This window comes from Pristiophorus japonicus, chromosome 1 (assembly GCF_044704955.1).
Source record: "Pristiophorus japonicus isolate sPriJap1 chromosome 1, sPriJap1.hap1, whole genome shotgun sequence".
Classification (NCBI taxonomy): Eukaryota; Metazoa; Chordata; class Chondrichthyes; family Pristiophoridae; genus Pristiophorus; species Pristiophorus japonicus.
Window position 1 is genome coordinate 268031039 of NC_091977.1, and position 20894 is coordinate 268051932.

At 45.1% G+C, this 20894-nt stretch overlaps 1 protein-coding gene across 1 annotated transcript in view; it reads right to left on the reverse strand.

The window, feature by feature from the left end:
* Positions 1 to 3555: 3555 nt before the first annotated feature.
* Positions 3556 to 20894, reverse strand: part of LOC139270451 (E3 ubiquitin-protein ligase UHRF1-like) — a 212406-nt gene continuing 195067 nt past the window's right edge. The window contains exons 11-17 of the mRNA XM_070888440.1: positions 20239 to 20345; positions 10435 to 10597; positions 9327 to 9464; positions 9122 to 9239; positions 8243 to 8412; positions 8049 to 8147; positions 3556 to 4695 (exon numbers count right to left, since the gene is read on the reverse strand). Coding sequence (XP_070744541.1) covers positions 4549 to 4695; positions 8049 to 8147; positions 8243 to 8412; positions 9122 to 9239; positions 9327 to 9464; positions 10435 to 10597; positions 20239 to 20345 — 942 coding nt within the window. The 3' untranslated portion in view covers positions 3556 to 4548. The remainder of the gene's footprint in view (positions 4696 to 8048; positions 8148 to 8242; positions 8413 to 9121; positions 9240 to 9326; positions 9465 to 10434; positions 10598 to 20238; positions 20346 to 20894) is intronic.

The window sequence follows — 20894 nt, forward strand, 5'->3', positions numbered from 1 at the left end:
TCAGCAGAACTCTGGTGCGGACTCGCCCCCCCCTGGGGAATTCGCACCCAAGGTTGCCTAGCCCTGTCACCATGCTGCTGCCCTCTATGCCCCGGTGCAACACCCTCTGCAGACCCCTGTACTATCTGAACTAGATCGGACCGCGCACTCCCAGTATCTGAGCTGGCGCATGTGGGTGGAAGCCGTGATGCAGTGCTGCCAGCAGTGTCCTCCTCTTCCTTATCTCTGATGTCCCCAAAAGATGGAGTGTGCTGCAGGGTGTCAGCAATGCTGGAGCCCTCAATGTCCTCGATGCTGTCATTAGGCATTTCGGTACTGCTGTCCTCAAGGGTCTCATTGAGGCTTGGCACTGGTCTGTCTCCTGTGCTGTCACTCGGCCTCTCATCTGCAAGCGTTAATGGGAGAGGGCTGCGGTGAGGGGGAGTTAGGGGATTGACGCATGGAGGCTGCAACTAGCAGACTTCCAGAGGGAAAGGCACAGTCGGCGCTGGAGCATTCAGAGATTGTATTAAAGGAGGGCCTTCGCTTACCCACATCGGCATCGCCAGTACCGGTGGCCACAGGGAAGGCAGCATGTCTGCCGACGAGCACCTTGACCCACTCCTCCAAGGGTGTGAGGATTTGGACTTTGGGCTCACCACCACCAGTCCTCCTTTGCTGTTGTGTGCAATTTTGGTCTGCAAAACATAGAATGGCTGGTGAGTACCACTGTGATGACACATCATAAATGAGTGCACAAGTGTGTCCTTGACATGTAGCTGTAACTGTGAGAGGGAGCTTCCATTGTGCAAACACCCACATATATATTATATAGAGGCCTCAACAATGAAATGCTGCTTCAGTGACTATACAGTGAAGGTGGGAAATAAGAGGATGAAGGAAAGGCTCCCAGATGCAAGGTCAGCAGTTGATGAAACAGATACTTTCATCAGATGGATGATATCTGCACCGCGTGGTGGTGCAGTTATGAATGGAGGTCCCGGAGACCTCCACAGCAATCTCCCTCCGCGCATTTGTAAACACTTCGCGAGTGGGTCGCCCTGTGTCTGGGTAAAGGACTCGCCTCCTTCCCTCAACATCCTCCAGCTCAGCACCAGCCATCCTTGAACACAACTCCTTTCCTCCTCAGAGCCTAGCTGCAAACCCGGGACTTTAAGGCGGCCAAGGAGCAGCTGGTTCATTAGTTTCAAAAGACCATAAGGGTGAATTTCCCCGTGGTAATGACGCTCCAATCAACCCACCTGCAATGATGCAAACTCCTAATTCCCGCCGGTCATTACCACCGAATACCATTTTAAAAAAAATCCATGAAAATCGATTGAGTGTCCGCCGCAAAAATAGCAGCAATAATGGCGCAAAAAAGACGGTAGGTGCGGCAGGTTTGTGGCGGTCCTCAATTTCGGCCCCGACAGGTCTTGCATTCACTTAAGTCACAGTAGGTAGGTGTGGAAAGATTTCAACAAGCCAGATGCTGTATGCTTTCAGAAACTCCTTCACTTTGGTTTTTCCCTGTTAGAAAGTGCCATATTTCAGCGTTAACTACTTCACTCGAGATAATTTTTTTTGTTCCTTTAGCGGCTTGGCTTTTTTTCTCATGCATGGTACCAAAGTTTATCTGTTTAGTGATGTGCTGACAGATATCTGCAACCTGCTGTCATTTAAGACTTCAAATCCTGTCCCCGGAAGTAATTTATTCCCCAGCGAATGGATTGAAACCATCATTGGTCATTGTTTGCAGTCTCTGGCTGTTACTTAACATTTTGTCCTCTACAGCAAATGGTAAACAGTGAATTGGGGAGCAAGAAATGATTTCTCCAGGGCTGCTTCCTGCATTCTTTTTCTTCTAAGTCTTGCCTTTCCAGCTCTACCTTTGGTATCAGTTTTGACAGCATTCAAGGATTTGACAGGACCAAATACAGTTACATTTACTTTCTGCACATTTCACGAAGTTGAATTCTTCTGCCCAAGCCCGGGCAGGAAGCTTCCTCGTCTCCTGTATCTGGTACATAAGACACTAAGGGGCCGAAATTGCTGAATGGCCACCGACTCTCCGCCGGGGGTGGGGGTGGAGGGGGGCGGCGCTATTTTGGAAATTGCCCTACCTCAGGTTTGGAGTGGTATCCGGGACCGCTCTGCCAATTTTCCCGCTGCGGCGTGCACGCGTCAAACCCTTAGCGACTGGCGGGGACCACCTTGCAAAATTGCCCCTCGGCAGCGGCTGCACCACAGGTTGGTGCCCCCGACAGCTTTTGCTGTCGGTGCACTCTGGCTGCCCTTAAAGTGAAGGGCACACTGCCCTGGCCGCCATGTTAATTTTTTTTGCCGGCCCACTGCCAGGTTGGGCTGACAATTATAGCCGTGCGTTTGGTTGGGCCGCGAGTGGGTGCTAGTCCGCTGGCCTGCCCTAAACCCTCTCTGGTGGCCCAGTGTTTGCCACTAAAGTGGTTGCAGAGTTTGCAGTGGCCCTCCCCTTTTAACTGAAGGGAAGGGATGTTGTAACAGGCCACCGCGATGAAGTCATCAGCACAGTGCTGATGACTGATAGCCTCGGTCACTTCGCCCGTCCCCCACTTATGCCCCGCTATTGACGGCCACTCCGCTCCCACCATGACACATCCACCCTGCTGGTAGCAAATCCCCGAAGTGCTGCATGGGGCAGCCAGAACACATCGAAAATGGTAGGTGCGCTTTGTTTCCAGCGGTGGGCTATTTCGGAACCGAGGTCTACTGATCAGGCCCAGCATTGATTATGAGGATACCATACATGAAGCTGTAGTGAAATTCTCTGACCATAACCTCTCTCTCTGGAGACCTCTGCTCCACCCTACACACAGAATTTACAGCTTGCCAGCATCTATATTATTTATCCTCACCCTAATTTGATTTAAAATTTATAAACAGCAATGAAGCCTTTACAGGTCATGGCGCTCAGTGTCTTTCCCCCAAATAATTTGTTTTTTTGCGTGTCTTATATCAATATCCAGGTTTCTTTCGTGCTCTGTTCCACCAAGAAGGAAATCTGAAATAGACATGTCTCAATTTCCCACAGGGTGGAGTGAAGCACCTCTTTCAATGAAAAATAGAATATACCAGTTTTTCTGCATAATTCAAGGCCTACGAATGTACTCCACATTTCAAAGCCATACTATTGTTGTGGAGATATTTTTGTTTTATAAAACTTTGTCACACAAGGATTGCAAAAATAAGGCATTATCAGAACTTGTCAGACCCATACTGCTCACAGGAGAGGGATTACTAGAGGGACTTTTGTTTTTTTCTTGGGGGGGGGGGCAGGGTGATGAGGGCACTTTGCTTGTTAAAGCGTATTACTGAGTTCTGAGGAAGGGTCTTGTACCCAAAATATTAACCTCCCTTTGCCCTTTATGAATACTGATTGACCGACTGTGTATTTGCTGCTTTAAAAAAAATAATCATTGCTCCTAATTTTCAGCATTTGCAATTTATTTTTACTTTCAAAGTTGTGCAACTTTCCCTACCAGATTGCACTCCATTATAATAGGTCCCCAATAACTCAAGTCAAATCAAGGAAAAACATTTCAAATGTTAACATGTTTATTGGTAAGTACTGGTCAAGGAATATATATCAAATCTCAAAATCACAATATGAAGTGTTTTTCTACCCCAGCCCCCCACCCCACTCCAAGCTAGAATTGCTTTAAACACTGATACAGACATAATTGCCACATACAAATAATCTAGTTATAATATATATAATGTGCGACTAAAATACTAAAAGTGGCATATTCAGTAATAACAAACGTATTTTCTTTACATGATGTGTTCTGTTTGACTAGAAGTGCTTTTTTATTTCCTTTGCATCTTGAAAGGCAAACAACAATACAGAAATGACTGAACACTAATGTCGGTACAATGTTACAGAATTATCCTTAAAAGCCATTAGTAGTCAAACCGTTGGAAATATAACAAGGATGCACACTTAACCTCACGAGAAAAGCCCATTAACGCTGTTTTTTTCCATTTTTAATTTTTTTTTCAAAATAGCAACATTATAAAATCAAGGTAAAGAGAGATATAACTCACCACAGAATTACTTTTAAAATCAGTTATAATTTTCAGTGCTATTACATTTCAAAACCAAGCAATATGGACCAGGCACAGATAATATTGATTTGAAGAGGCAGTGTATAAGCTTGACTTCTTTTTGACTGAAAACTCCCCAAAAATTCCTTTCCACTGTCTTGAGGTAGTTTAAAAAAAATGTAAGTCCAGCATCAGTCCATTTACATTTTGATGCTGAGCTTTTTAAGTCTGCATATTGGCAAAAACTACCTTTAGATGTTACCAGACAGTCGATGGGAAAAGAACAGTATGCTTGTATTATGTACTGTGTAGTAATGAAGTGTTAAAGATGGTCCAGTGGGGAGAAACATTAGCTGTTCTAGAATGATGGTCTCAAGTTGTTTACCTTCAGGCCTATTGGTCCATTATCAATTTATCTTTTTTTAAAAAATGTTCCCCCCCTGTAAAAATGTGTGCAGATGGGGAGACAGGTTACACAAATGAGTGTCATCGTCCTTTGCTATATCCCGGAAAGAACTGGTCCAAAATAGACTGAAGAATCTTGTTGGGAACCATATTGTAATCCTTTCCAAGTTCATGGCGACAAGCAGGACAAGTGTACACTTGGGCCCGGAATGATCGCTGCAGGCAACTCTATGGAAGAAGCAGAAACCTATAAATGCACCGTATCTGCTTGCAAAGCTTCAATTTGTTATGTACAGCATAAATGCTTCAGGCGCAGCAGTTCTCATTTTGGGCCAGGAACCAAAGACTCCTCATAGTCTCTTGCACCCGTCTATTTAAGGATACTGGCGTTGGGAAGTTTTGGGATGATGGTGGTGAGGGAGGCTCCTCCTTCCCTTGTTCTTTCCTCCTCATAGGCTTTTTCCTGTCTCTCACTCTTCATTTATTTATCTCTTACTCCTTATGTTTGTCTCTGCAACAATTTTTCCTGAATCATTTGCACTGCCTCTAGGGCAAGCCTATAGTGGGTCTGGGGATCATGGAATGATTCAGCCCATCGTGCTTGCTCTTTGAAAGCGCTATTCAATTAGCCCCACTCCCCTGACCCTTAGCTCTGCAAAAGTTGCCCTTTTGAAAGTTACTGTTGAATCTGTTTCCGCTGCCCGCATTCCAGATCACAACACATAGAAACATAGAAAATAGGTGCAGGAGTAGGCCATTCGGCCCTTCGAGCCTGCACCGCCATTCAATGAGATCATGGCTGATCATTCCCTCAGTACCCCTTTCCTGCTTTCTCTCCATACCCCTGATCCCTTTAGCCGTAAGGGCCATATCTAACTCCCTCTTGAACGCTGCGGATATGAATGAACCAGATGTTTTTTTTTTGGACAATCTGATAGTTTCATTGTCATCAATAATGATGCTAGCTTTTTATTCCAGATTTGTATTGAATTAACTGAATTTAAATTCCCCAGCTGCCGTAGTGGGATTTGAACTCATGTCTCTGGATCATTAGTCCAGGCCTCTGGATTACTTGGAGCAGTTCGAGGTCACTGATTAAGAAGGGATGGGTCGGTGCCGTTGAAGGAGCGCATAATGAGCTGACTATGGGAACTTCAGAAGGGCAGAAATTGGAGGTGGAGCGCCAATCTAAAAAAGGAAAATAAATGTATGCAGATCTCTGCTGATGGGAGGAGCGTGCTGTGATTGGCATGGATTGTAACCAAATCAGCGGGAACCACTGCACCACCACAGTACCAACATCACTCAAGTTAAGTTTATTTTTAAGAGCATTAATTTGGTTCTCCTCGCCCCTTACTGAGTTCCACCTGGACATGGCATAGTTTGAGAACGACTGACTTGTATTATTGCTTGTGACAACCATCTACTTTCATTCACCATAGCCTAAGAAGGGACCTGAGGAACAATATTGGTTTACAAGCCGACAGTATAAAATGCTCAAGCACTGGTGAAAAACATAACTCTGTATTGTATCGTTCCATTACCTTGCTGCTACCAGACATAATGAGCTCAGACATTATGTAAGAGTTCTCTCTGGTTGAAAATATGCATCACAGCAACACAAATTTTTTTAAATTTCCACTAGGGCAACTTAAAAAAAAAAGTATGTACACCAAAATAGCAATTGCCAAGCTCGGATTCTGTGAAATGTAAAATGCAGCTCTGCTTACCGTGTACATTCTTGTATTCATTCAAGAGAGACATTTGAGGCTCCAATCTATCAACCATTACTGATGTGTGAGCTTCCACAGTCAATGTTCTCTCTAAGCTGCAGCCGTGCAATAATGTAAAAGGTCCTGCGCAGGCTGCTCACCGGCTTTTACGTTGTGAGTACCGCGCATGTGCAGAAATTTAAAGGGACCTCACATTAAAAGAAACAAGCCACGCAGAACAAAGTGTGGCTTATGGGGAACATTGCTTACAGCGAATATTAGCAAACCATTCGATGACAATGGGCATCATATCTGAGGCCTATGTCAACTACACGTGTCCACATGTGTGTGTGTGTGTCCACAGGTCTATACATCGTAGGCCGCCCCGACCTGTGAGAGAACACCACCGCAGGTCGGGGCTATAAATAGAGCTGGAGCATCGGGCCCTGGAACATCGTGGGCGAAGGTGCGGTGAATGAGGGTACGGGGCTCAGAAGAGCCAACGGTCCAGAGACAGCACGGACCTGCCCACACTGAGATATGTGCACGCACTAGGTCCGTGCAGCAGAGCAGGTCTCCAGTCGTCCTGGTTAACCCTTGCCACTGGATAAAGGTCTAGCTCGGTCGAGCCCATGTGGTGGCTGAAGTGCAACGGTCACCACACATTAAAAAAATCCACGCACAGGCATCTTCCACCCCCTCGATTGGAGTTCAGGACTGGAACATCGGGTCCTTCATTGAAACATCTGTGAACTCTTGTGGAAGCAAGTCATCCTCGTTCGAGGGATCGCCTATGATGGTGATGGAGCTGAGTCTATGATCAGATCAGCCATGATCTTATTGAATGGCGGAGCAGACCCAAGGGGCCATATGGCCTACTCCTGCTCCTATTTCTTATATTCTTATGCACACAAAAAATCCACTTCCAACAGGAAATGCTGGCTAGCAGTCAGAAATAAAGAAAGACTTGGATTTATATAGCGCCTTTCACGACCACAGGACGTCTCAAAGCGCTTTACTTTTGGAGTGTTGTAATGTGGGAAATGCGGCAGCCAATTTGCACGCAGCAAGCTCCCACAAACAGCAATGTGATAATGGCCAGATAATGTTTTTTTTGTTATGTTGATTGAGGGATAAATATTGTCCATGACACCTGGGATAACTCCCCCGCTCTTCTTCAAAACAGTGCCGTGGGATCTTTTACGTCCACCTGAGAGAACATACAGGGCCGCGGTTTAACATCTCATCCAAAAGACAGATGATCCGAAATCAGGACAAAGAACCCTAGCTACTTTTCTTCTCCCCCCCTCCACCCCCTTTCCCAGGGAGTGCTGAAGGCAATTGTAGAATCCTACGGTTGCCTGACTGAGATCAGCTGCATAGATTATCAACTGAACTTGGGACATTCTTGGTATGGCTCAGCTAGTCACTGAATAAACACACTGCACCATCAGGGGTTACTGAGTTTTAAATATCCGAAGAGGAAAGCAAATGCTCAATCACAAATTACAATGTATTGCCTTTAGAATATTCTCAATGGGATGGCCGTCTTTCTCCTCCTCGTCCCGTGCTCGTCTCCCTTCAGGCCAACGACCCCACGTGGCCCTTAGTGGTGAAGGTGACGTGGTCTGGGCATGCCTTTTCCTTTTTAATTTAACAGAACAAAATCAGTTGCTTTGGGTCGTTTCTAGATAAAAATGTCTCAGTTCCCCAAAAGCTGAAGACAACTGAAAAGGATGAAATCGAAGAGGACAGCTTCAATTTAAAAACACGGTTTTCTGCACGACGAACAAGTCAAGGCCCCGCAGTTTATTTTATACACCGCTCTGCAGCAAAGTGAAGGCCTGTGACAGAACGTTAAATACTCACCTTGCAGACATTGTGCTGGCATTCAGTTGTGATTGGCTGGAAAACCAACTCCTGGCAACAAATACACATAAAGATCTGCTCCACTTTTCTTAAGAATTTCTGTGCATATATAAAAAAAAACAGAAATTGGGTATTAACAGCAAAATATTCAGGGCAGACATAACACTTTGGGCATAACCTATCTGGAAACATACCGGGCCTTCCATCAGTGAGGCAAGTGCCTCATCCCAAAGTTTCTTATTTAGGCAGTCCTCTCTGATCAACCACTGTTGCTGTGGTGTGAGTTGGTAAGTTTCTCCCTCAGCATCATCCTGAGCAAGCTTCACTGTCTTTGGTGGTGGTGCAATTACAGTCGCAGTGCTTGCTGTACCAGACAAGAAGAAAAAAAACATTGAGTCGATCCTTTTAAAAGTACAATGTGTTCAGCCAGCACCACACAATCTTCTTCCTCCCTCGCCAGCTATGGAATTGAGCAGGTGACCCATTTCCAGGCTGGTCATTGCATTCAGAATTACCCAGTAACAATACATTTCAAAAGTGCCCTTTAAACTCAACAGGGCCAAAACTGCCCTCTCCATAAGCTCCATTACCACCTCTAAGCAGAGAGGCTTTACCGACCGGGGGCGGATGAATAGGCTGGCCCGACCAAAATTACCCCGGAAGCGGTGGGAACAAATTTCCACTCTGCCCGGTTTCCCACTGGGCACACGCCGACCCCCTTTCCGCCCCTCGCGTGGGAGCTGTCTTGTGGCTGGGCGGTGTGTCCGCCCTTAAAGGCGATGTCGCGTTGCCGCGGTCCCCATGATATTTTTTGTTGTCGGCAGATTGCCAGTTCGGCCCAACAATTATGCCCCCGGGTTCGGCCTCGCCGCGAACAGGTAGCCCGGCACCCCTAGTTTAGAAAGAGTGTTACAATGCCCTAGTTACTGTTTCACTGCACACAATTGCACCTCTAGCAACCTTTGATACAACAACGCGGTTTTATATGACCACCATACTGAATCTCATGGAATACACATATGAAATTTATAGCTTGTTTCGCGTCCCTTAACCTTAATTATTGCAGAACCTACCTTTTTCTTGCTGCCTCTTTTGAGCTGTTCTGTCACAATTGTCCACCACTGATTTTGGTTCCTGTTTCTTGCCCTTTTTCTCCTTATTTGCCATGGCTTCCAGATATCCTTCAGGATACTGTCATGGAATATTTCACAGAATTAAAATAGTGGTTGTATCTTTTAGTAGGTTACTACAAGTGAAAAAACATCAGGAAGCTCTGACCTGTATTTTCAAGCCCAGTTTCTTTGTCCTATCCTTTCCTTCTGGAGTCCAAGGAGCGGGTTCTACATCATCACGTCTCAACAGATAGCGCCACACCAGGAAACCGGACTTCCCAATTTCAGGCCAGTATTTTACCACCTAAGTTATGACGAAAGTTCAGATCATTGTACTGTAGTTCCTGTATTTTCATATTTCAAGCATTTCAGCAATTTCTCATCATACACTTTTCACCCAAGAGTTCTAAAAAAACGTTGCCCAGTCACCCAAATACCTGCTTTCTAAACTACCAGTCTTCAAATCTAATATTAAGGCCCCAACTTGGCTAGTTAATTTAATTGCAAATTTCTAATGAAATCAGTGAATCTCAGAATCTAGGTCTTAGAGCTGTCCATCATTACTTCAAAGCAGGTTTCAATGTTAATTATTTGAAATGATTGTACTCAATATGCACCAACACTGTTGTTCAGGGCAGGGTAGTGCTGTGCCAGTATACTCCTGCAGAGTGGCAGGACCCATGTGCTCATTGTTGGTATGGTTGAATTCCCAAGTCTAACATGCCACTGGCGGAGGTGACAATGGGGGGAGAACAGATAAAGAGCACAAAGTCAGCAAATGAGCCACACCCATCCAGTTTCATATGTTTATCAATCACATTGGCAGATCCCTGCAAGCAGGTCAACGACTTGCTCTTCCAGCAGGGAATGTTTGTGCACGTTGGAGAATCATAGAAAGAAAATAGAAAGAGAGGAGGGGAGGAGAAAATTACCACAGCTATCTGTACCCGATGCCAGCAGCATTGTTTAGCACATGAATAAACAAATGTACTACCTCAGTTAGTGAATTCCAGCACTGAGATTTAGCTCAACATTCAATAAGAGTATGTTTTTTTTTACATTTCTATACCGCACTAGAAGAGATAAATTGCATTTAAGCAAGCAAGGGAGGAAATTTCCAAAGTAAGGGACAAGCAAAGGTCAGCTGCATACGACCTTAATGGCCCTGAATTGCTGCTTCAACTGAACGTCCTCTAGCAATAAAACACAATCACAGCTATGTCAGACATAGATCCTGCGCGACTAGGAAATTTTGACCTCCAATGGACGAGAACCTTGTAAATCCCATCGTATCTGTTGCCTTCCTCTGGTGCGTATTTGCTGACTTTCCGTCCTTTTGAACTCCTGACAACCCGGACTGATTTCCCAGACTTCCAATCTTTGGCTTCTGCTCCAACCTCATCATTTAGCACAGCGTCGCAATTCAGAGCCAATGCCCTGAAATCAAGCAAATTAAAAATTGCTGCTGGAAACCATTAGCAGGCAAGCTGGGAATACAACAACAAATACAAAATCTCACTATGGCCACCTGTAACCTATAAATAAAATCCAAAAGGGTTACGATCTTAGCACTGCACATGAAGTCAGCACTCAACTGTACCAGTATGAATTTATATTTGCAATCCTTCAACATGAAATCTTAGAATTTCTGACGACATGTAACAGATGGCATTAATTAGTAGTTTTTGATCTCCTGCCATACAAAGCAGTTTATCTTCCAGTGCTCTGCAGTCTAACTTTCGCAGTACCTGTAATTGAGGAACACTCAAAAGAAATTGTAGGTTTAAAAAAATGACATGCACTACTCCTGAGGGTTGCAAACATACCAATACAGCATGCCGGTGAAAGAGGCTGGAATAAGTTAGTGTTCGAATGTTCAAAATGATCTGCGAGAGGAAGACAAACCCACCACTGCATGTAGTGGTGATGGCCCTTCCCTAGCTGCGCAAGACTACAGAAAACTGGTTAATTTTAACGCCCCTCAAACAGGTTACAACTTTTAAAAGAAAATCAGCAGCACTCACATTTGGTATTCTCTGTCAGTAAGTGCACCCTTACCCCCCCGACCCCGCAACTAATTGTGTGCAACCCATAATCTCAAAAGAAGAGTGATAAGGGCACAGTAGCCTAGCGGTTATGGTACTAGACTAGCAATCGAGAGATGGAATTCAAATCTCAGCATGGCAAATTGTGACATTGAATTCAATACACCTGGTAAGCACTGGAAAAATGACTGGAACTTTCAGGATTGTCCTCTGAAGTGGCCTAGCAAGTCAATCAATTGCAAAACAAGTGCTAGCGGCAACTAGATTGATCCCTGGGATGAGGAGAGATTGAGTAGAATGTGCTATATTCTCTGGAGTTTAAAGAATGAGTGGTGATCTCATTGAAATGTATAAAATTCTGAGGGAGATTGACAAGGTAGATGCTGAGAGGCTGTTTGCCCTGGCTGGAGAGTCTAGAACTAAGTGGCATAGTCTCAGGATAAAGGGTCGGCCATTGAAGACTGAGATGAGGAGGAATTTCTTCACTCCGAGGGTTGTGAATCTTTGGAACTCTCCACCCTCAGAGGGCTGTGGATGCCAAGTAGTTGAGTATTTTCAAGAGTGAGATCGATAGATTTTTGGCCACTAAGGGGATAGGGCAGGAAAGTGGAGCTGATGTAGAAGATCAGCCATGATCTTGTTGAATGGCGGAGCAGGCCCCAGAGACTCTTGCTTCTCTTTATTATGTTCTTATCTAGGAATGAGCAACAAATGTGGGCCTGCCAATCTCACCCACATCCTCAAAACAAATTGAAAAAAACAAACTTCAGTTCTGGACCTTTACTTTGATGTCCCATTTATTAAACAGAAAGATGTATAAAAATGAGAAACAACAGCACTCTATGGGAATTCTATTTCAATTCACCTGCCCGGTTCCTTAGTCTCTGTAAATCTCTCTGTATTATCCCTTTCTTTTGAATGTCCTATTTCCCCCCTACAACATTTCTTATCTGCAAACTTATATCCCTTTACAACAACTATCTCTGTAACCTCTTCCAGCGCCACAAGCTTTGAGATCTCGACACTGCTCCCTCCAATTCGCTGCATCCACCATTTTAATTGCTCCAGCATTGGTGGCCGTGCCTTTGGCTGCCCCGGATCAAAGCTCTGGAATTCCCTCTCCACCTCTCTGTCCTCCTTTAAGATGCTCCTTAACCAAACTTTTGGTCATCTGTCCTGATACCTCCTTATGTGGCTCAGTGTCAAATTTTGTTTGATAACGCTCTTGTGAAGCACCTCGAGAAGTTTTACTGCTTTAAAGGCACGGTTTTAAAGGCAAGTTGTTTATACCCCTTTATATTACAGAACAGCACAGGAGGAGCAGAGAGATAGCTCATGAGGTGCTGTTTGCCTGTTCCATTGGGGGTGGGGGGGGAGAGGGGGGGCAAGAGAACGGCACCAGTGGTGCTTTATCTGTAAATACCGGCCGGTACTGATGTATACTGCCATGTTTTTAAAAATTGTGTGTCTCCAAGATTGAGACCATCCGTTCAGCTGCCTCTGTCATTTCCCTTCCTTCCCCATGCCCACTGGGCCAAACTTTCTCTAAGTTTCTCCCTGCCCTAGCCCTGAACTATCATCTTTCTCCAGTTTCTCTCCGATCTCGCCTCATGACCTCTCCAAGCTCATCCTGTCTATGAGACCCACTTCCTGTTCCCTTGACCCTATTCCCACCAAACTGCTGACCACCTAACTTCCTTTCCTGGCTCCCATGTTAGCTGACATTGTTAACGGTTCTCTCTCCTCCGGTACAGCTCCCCCCCGCCCCCGCCCCACCTCTCCCTCAAATCTGCAGTCATCGCCCTCAAAAATACAACTCGCCCATCCTTGTAATCTACCGCTTATCTCCAACCATCCTTTCCTCACCAGAGTCCTTGAACATGTTGTCGTCTCCCAAATCTGTGTCCATCTTTTCCACAACTCCATGTTGGAATCCCTCCAATCAGGTTTTCACCCCTGCCACAGTACCGAAACGGCTCTCATCAAAGTCACAAATGACATCCTTTGTGACTGTGACTAAGGCAAACTATCCCTCCTCGTCCTTATTGACCTGTCTGCAGCCTTTGACACAGTTGACCACTCCATCCTTCTCCAACACCTCTCACTGTCATCCAGCTGGGTGGGAGTGCACTCGCCTGGTCCCATTCTTATCTATCTAATCGTAGCCAGAGAATCACCTGTAATGGCTTCTCTTCCTGCTCCCGCATCGTTACCTCTGGTGTTCCCCAAGGATCTATCTTTAGCCCCCTCCTATTTTCCATCTATATGTTGGCCCTTGGCAACATCATCTGAAAGCAGCGTCAGTTTACACATGTACAGTGGTGACACTCAGCTCTACACCTCAATACCACTTCCCTCAACCCATCCACGGTCTCTAAATTGTCAGACTGCTTGCCCAACATCTGGATGAGGAAAATTTTCTCCAATTGAATATTGGGAAGACCAAAGCCATTGTTTTCGTTCGCCGCCAAACTCCATTCCCTAGCCACTGACTCCATCCCTCTCCCGAACTTCTGTCTGAGGCTGAACCAGACTGTTGGCAGCCTTCATGTCATTTTTGACCCCGAAATGAGCTTCTGACCACATATCCACAGCATATGCAAGAACGTAAGCAATAGGAGCAGCAAGCCATACGGCCCCTTGAGCCTGCTCTGCCATTTAATACGCTCATGGCTGATCCAATCATGGACTCAGGTCCACTTTCCTGCCCGGTCTCCATAACCCCTTATTGGTTAAGAAACTGTCTATTTCTGTCTTAAATTTATTCAATATCCCAGCTTCCACAGCTCTCTGAGGCAGCGAATTCCACAGCTCCACAACCCTCAGAGAAGAAATTTCCCCTCATCTCAATTTTAAATTATTCTAAGATTATGCCCTCCAGTTCTAGTCTCCCCCATCAGTGGAAACATTCTCTCTGCATCCACCTTGTAAAGCCCCCTCACAATCTTATACGTTTCGATAAGATCACCTCTCATTCTTCTGAATTCCAATGAGTAGAGGCCCAACCTACTCAACCTTTCCTCATAAGTCAACCCCCTCATCTCTGGAATCAACCTTGTGAACTTTCTCTGAACTGCCTCCAAAGTATATCCTTTCGTAAATATGGAAACCAAAACTGCACGCAGTATTCCAGGTGTGGCCTCACTAATACTCTGTACAACTGTAGCAAGACTTCCCTGCTTTTAAACTCCATCCCCTTTGCAATAAAGGCCAAGATTCCAATGGCCTTCCTGATCACTTGCTATACCTGCATTCTAACCTTTTGTGTTTCATGCACAAGTACCCCAGGTCCCACTGTACTGCAGCACTTTGCAATCTTTCTCCATTTAAATAATAACTTGCTCTTTGATTTTTTTTCTGCCAAAGTGCATAACCTCACTCCATCTGCCAAATTTTTGCCCACTCACTTAGCCTGTCAATGTCCTTTTGCAGATTTTGTGTGTCCTCCTCACACATTGCTTTTCCTCCCATCTTTGTATCGTCAGCAAACTTGGCTACGTTACACTCAGTCCCTTCCTCTGTCGTTAATATAGATTGTAAATAGTTGGGGTCCCAGCACTGATCCCTGCAGGAATAAGACTGCCTATTTTCAACTCCATAACATCGCCCATCTCTGCCCTTGCCTCAGCTCATCTGCTGAAACTCTCATCCATCCTTTTGTTAACTCTGGACTTGACTACTCCAATGTGGGCTGGCCTCCCACATTCTACCCTACGTAAACTAGAGGTCATCCAAAACTCAGCTGCCCGTGTCTTAACTCACAAGTCCCGTTCACCCATCACCGCTGCATTCCATTCGTTCCTGGTTATGCAATACCTCGATTTCAAAATTCTTGTTTTCAAATCCCTCCATGGCCTCGCCCCTCACTACATCTAATCATCTCCAGCCCCCCCCCCCCCAACACGAGATATCTGCGCTCCTTTGATTCTGCCCTCTTGAGCATCCCTGATTATAATCGCTCAACCATTGGTGGCCGTGACTTCTGTTGCCTAGGCCCCAAGCTCTGGAACTCCTTGTCTAAACCTCTCCGCCTCTCTACCCTCCTTTAAACATACCTCTTTGACTAAGCTTTAGGTCACCTGCCCTAATTTTCTCCTTTCGTGGCTCGGTATCAAATTTCTTTGTCTTATGTTACTCCTGCGAACTGTGTTGGGACATTTGACTACTTTACAGGCGTTATATAAATACAAGTTGTTGTTGTAAATGGTGTGAAATGCTGAGTGACATGGACTCCTGAGCAAGGTCTTGCACAACCTTACCAACCAGCAGGGAACAGCCAGTCGCCAGAAATGAAAGGCATAATTTCAACTTTAAAATAACTACATTCTCTGGGCTCAATTTTGCCCAAGCGTGTTTTCTGATGTATTGCCAGTTACGCCCGTTTTTCTGGGCCAGAAATGCGCCGGAAATATTTTGCCAAAGTTTCTCCGATCTATAATTCGAATTTGTTGACGAGCAGTGTGTCCAGTCGCCTCAGGGGGTGGAGCCTGCTGTCTGGGCAGAAAAAATGATGCCGCACCTTCTACGCATGGGCGACAAAAAGTAACAGATGTGCATCAGAGATGGCAATGAGTGGGGAGAGCATTGATCTTACGCGATCACTCCTGGACACCATCAGTGGGGTGAATGATGAGCTAGCGGGACTGTCGGGAGAAGTAACAACAATCTCATGAGAAATGGGAACGATGTCAGTGACCATGAGGGAGGGAATATCACAGGTAGGTGATGCGCTGTCAGTGAACATCAGGGAGGGAATATCAGAGATGGTGCAAAACTATCACTGAGCGTGAGGGAGGGAATGTTGCAGGTCATTGAGACACTGTCAGGGCGCATGAGGGACGGCATGATGGAGTTAGTGGCTGCAATAAAGGAACACGCCAAGACCCCGCGCCCATTGACAGAATCAACTGCCACTCCCACTCCAATCCCCACACCAGCCTCTAAAGAGCACCAAGCCGGGCCCTCCACATTACCGCCTGGGCCCTCCACATTGTCGCCTGCCGCTGCCTGCCCACCCCCCCTTCAACAGGTGCGCACTACCCAAGTTATTAGAAAGAATAAGCTTGGCACCAACCCCAGAAATACAGCGCAACCGCTTGTGGGAAGGGTGGTGGAGTCACCAAGAGCAAGCGCGACGGGCTGGTCTTAGAATAAGGTGGAGGGGAGATGGATGCAGCCTTTCTTTGCTGTGGTTGTTGTTATTATTATTCCGCTGTGAGGACCGACACATCAACGTTAGTGTTCTCGATCAGGCCAACATCCCAGCCACATTGCTCACATGCCCGACACGAGATTCCTAAAGCAAGCGCTCTACTCGGAACATCTACACGGCAAACGAGCCCCAATTGGGCAGAGGAAACGTTTTAAGGACACCCTCAAAGCCTCCTTGATAAAGTGCAACCTGGGAGTCCCTGGCCAAAGTCCGCCCTAAGTAGAGAAAGAATATCCGGGAGGGCGCTGAGCACCTCGAGTCTCGTCACCGAGAGCATGCAGAAAACAAGCGCAGGCAGCGGAAGGAGCGTGCAGCAAACCAGACTCCCCACCCACCCTTTCCTTCAAGACTGTCTGTCGCATCTGTGACAGAGACTGTAATTCCCGTATTGGACTGTTCAGGCACCTGGGAACTCACTTTTGGAGTGGAAGCAAGTCTTCCTCGATTTTGAGAGACTGCCTATGACTGACTGACTGCTATTATTGTTACTGTTGTACTCAAATTAAAAGTTTTTTGTAAGTTATATAAATTTACACATTTATTAGTAAGTGATCTTAAAGTTTGTAAGTGATCTTAACTGAAAACTTTAAAGTTTGATAAAAGAATAATTTTATTAAAGTCAACTTAAGTATAAACTGTTAAAATTTTGAATAAAATATATTTTATATTAAAACTGAATCATTTCCATTATTTGTGTTCAATTATTAAACTTCTCCCCTGCTCTCCTCCAACGAATTGTGACTTTCCACCCTCCCTCGCCCCCCTCAACTAATTGCAGTCTTGTGACTACTCCCCTTCCCTCTCCCCCCCACCCCCCCCAAACTCATTGCAGTCTTCAGAAGCCTTCCAATCGGCACCTTGCTCCCCGCCCGGCTCAGTGCAGAGACTTCCGATCGGTTGGCACCTCCCTCTCTTCCCCCGCCCTGCCATCCCCCGCGGGCTTGTTTTCCAGCTGAGCCAGTGTCCAGGCGCGGGTCCGATCCTGCCGGTCAAAGCTATGACCCTCCAGCCCTGCCTGAAGACGTTCGGTGGTGGCGTGTAAGTAAGAAAATAACTGAAAACTTCTGAAATCAAAAAAACTTCCATTTACTATGTTGACAGGTAAAAAAAAAGTTGAACTTTATTTTTAATTTTTAAGAGTGTTCTTGAATCGCTCCAAAATCTTCGATTAAAAACAATGGCGTCTTTCAGTGCCGATTTGTCAATGTGCGCTGCTTTCTGCAAACTCACCAGAAGGTTTTTCGGGAGTGGCCAGATACACCGACCTAGGAGGACATTTTTTTTTGGCCAAACTGAAAAATTATGAAAACCGGCACAGACATGAGGGAACTATTACGTCAAAAAACTCACCTAGAAAAATCGTAACTAACACGGTTATGCTGGCGCAGATCGCAGGGGAAACTTTAAAGAAAATAAATAGGCCAAAAAAAAACAGCGCAAATGACCCAGGAAAATTGAGCCCTCAGCTTTATTTTGTTTTCCGATGAATGTAAATGAGGTTGATTTGCACAGAATCGGTTGCACCAGCATATTACAGAAATATTTCTACGTCAGGACAATAATTACAGTCTAGTCCTAAGTCAAAATTGATTTTAGTTCTACATTTTTGGGGAATTATTCAATAACTCAAATTAAGCAACAGTCAAAACTGACAAATAGAAATTTAGTGCTCAGAAATTGAATTATCACTTAATTTAAATTAAATAACTTTGAATTAAGAGAACAAGACTGTAACTCCATGCAGATTATTCACAAATATCGTAAATAATTGATTTTCCCAGCACTGCTCCTTAAAGACTCCACTAGTCACAAACATCCAATTAGAACTATCAATGTTCAATATTCTTTAGACAATCGATTCATCAATTTACAATATCCTTCACTAACTTATTTTAGCTGCAAGTTTTTTGCTAGATGCTGCTTGAAAATGTTTTTGCCAATGAAGAAGTACAATATTTATTACATTACACACACAGATCGTGTTACACTCTCAAGAATGCCAAATAAATCTGTAAGGCATAATCTTTCACAAGTATATTCTGACTTGGAAATACTTCTTAAACAGGCTTCATTTTTTCTTCCTTTAAAAAGGAATTTCAATTTTTTCCAGCTATAAAAGTTCAAGTTAACACCTAAAATCCCAAGTATCAGCTTGGCTCAGGAGTAGTACTCTCCCCTGAGTCAGAAGGTTACGGGGTAGAAATTCGTTGGCTTAGCACCCCTAGAAAGGGTCGGAACAGGGGCGCTAAAGGGGTCGGAGCCGCGAGCACCAGATTTCGTGCCACCCGGCACATTCAGTGTGCTGGGGGCGTGGAGCAGTACCGCCCGGGAAGAGCGAGCCTGTGTGCAACGCCCCCGGTTGCAACACTGTTCTGAAATTTGATTGCAGCAGGACCCGTAGCACTCCCCTAGTGGGATTGCCTGGGAAAGCGGGTGGTCCGAGCTGTTCCGGTGGCGGTGAGAGAAGGAATGAATACATCAGGTTAGTGTGATTATTTTCCTTTCTGTGATTTATGTTTATGTGGGGTGAGCAAGGTATTGGGAATATTTTTTGTGGGGTTTTTTGGGAGATTTTTCTTCTTTCAGGGAAGCCTCTCTTAGGGCGCTCCGAAGCCGGCTCTTTAGCTCGGGATTTTCAGTTGTTCAGCCGGCCTAGCGCTCTAAGAGAGGTACACCTCCCTTAGTGCTCTGCCCCACACTCAGGGGCCCAGCTGCTGAATTTTGTGGCTGCAGACGCAAACCATTTCCCGGCACAAAATTTACCGCCCCGCCGCCATTACTGCCCGAATTAGCCTCAAACCGAATTTCCACCCCAATGTGTTTAAGCCCCAATTTTGAATGACTCATTAAAACAAGACCTTGTCTGCCTGTCCAGGTGATTAAAATATCCCATGGCACGACAGGAAGAGCAGGGGAGTTCTCTTGGTGCTCTGGATAACACTTATTCTGCAATCGACTGCACCAGATTAACTGGATATAGAACTGTCTGCTGTTGGTGGAACCTTGATTTGTGCATATATTAGGTGCTGTAGTTTTCTGCATAACAGTGACTAAACTTCAAAAATAATTAACTGAAGAAATGAAATGGACTATATAAATGAAACTTCATGTTCTTTGCTCAGAAATTTAAATATTGGCTATTTTGGAGTCTTTTTGCAGTTGTATAAAACACTGGTTCGACCACAGCTGGAGTACTGGGTGCATTTCTGGTCACCACATTACAGGAAAGATGTTACTGCACTAGAAAGGGTGCAGAGGAGTTTTACAATAATGTTGTCTGGATGGGCTTTGAGAAAAGATTGGAGATGCTGGGTCTGCTTTCTTTGGAACAGAGGAGGCCGAGGAGAGACCTGATTGAGATGTATAAAATTATAAGAGGCCTGGATAGAATGGATAAGAAGGACCTGTTTCCCTTAGCAGAGGGGCCAACAACCCATGGGCATAGATTTAATGTAATTGGAGGGAGGTTTAGAGGAGATGAGGGGAAATTTCTTCACCCAGAGGGTGGTGGGGGTCTGGAACTCACTGCCTGAAAGGGTGGTAGAGGCAGAAACCCTCACCACATTAAAAAAATACTTGGATATGCATTTAAAGAGTCATGACCGACAGGGTTAGGACCAAGAGCTGGAAAGTGGGTTTAGGCTGGATAGCTCTTGGTCAGTCGGCGGGACATGAGCTGAAATGGCTTCCATCCGTGCTGCAAATTTCTGAGATACCGCTGTTAAATGTGTGTTCAGGAACAAGTAGTTCTCAAACAGAAAGCTTTAAAAGAGAGGGATAAATGTCAGCACAGAAATCATTGAAGCTTGCGCCAGACTTACCTGTTCATGTTGGTGAGAGTCTGATCATATGACTGCTCCCCAATTCGTTTGTTTCCAGAAAGATCTCGGCCACCACTCCCAGTGTAGGTGAATTCATTACCTCTGTCCTATTAAGAATAAAGTAAGCATATATCAGCTACAAGAGCTCTGCTCAGTATCAGTTTACGTCAACATGAAAAAGATTATGGAATTGCTGTGTCGAGCAATGACTATATCGCATTGCAGGAACGGTGTGATTTGAGCTGATAACATCATGAACTGACATTGATTCACTTCATCATCAGGATCTGACACCTTTCAAAGCTCATATCCCACCCTCTCAAATGGTATCAGAATTATTTAACAAGTATTCAGGGGGAAACTAACACTGAAAGGGACAGAGCAAAAAGAATGCAGTAAAGGTACAGCAGTTATCATGGGCGACTTTAATCTACACATAGATTGGGCTAACCAAACTGGTAGCAATACGGTGGAGGAGGATTTCCTGGTGTGTATTAGGGATGGTTTTCTAGACCAATATGTCGAGAAACCAACTAGAGGGCTGGCCATCCTAGACTGGGTGATGTGTAATGAGAAAGGACTAATTAGCACTCTGTTGTGCGAGGCCCCTTGGGGAAGAGTGACCATAATATGGTAGAATTCTTTATTAAGATGGA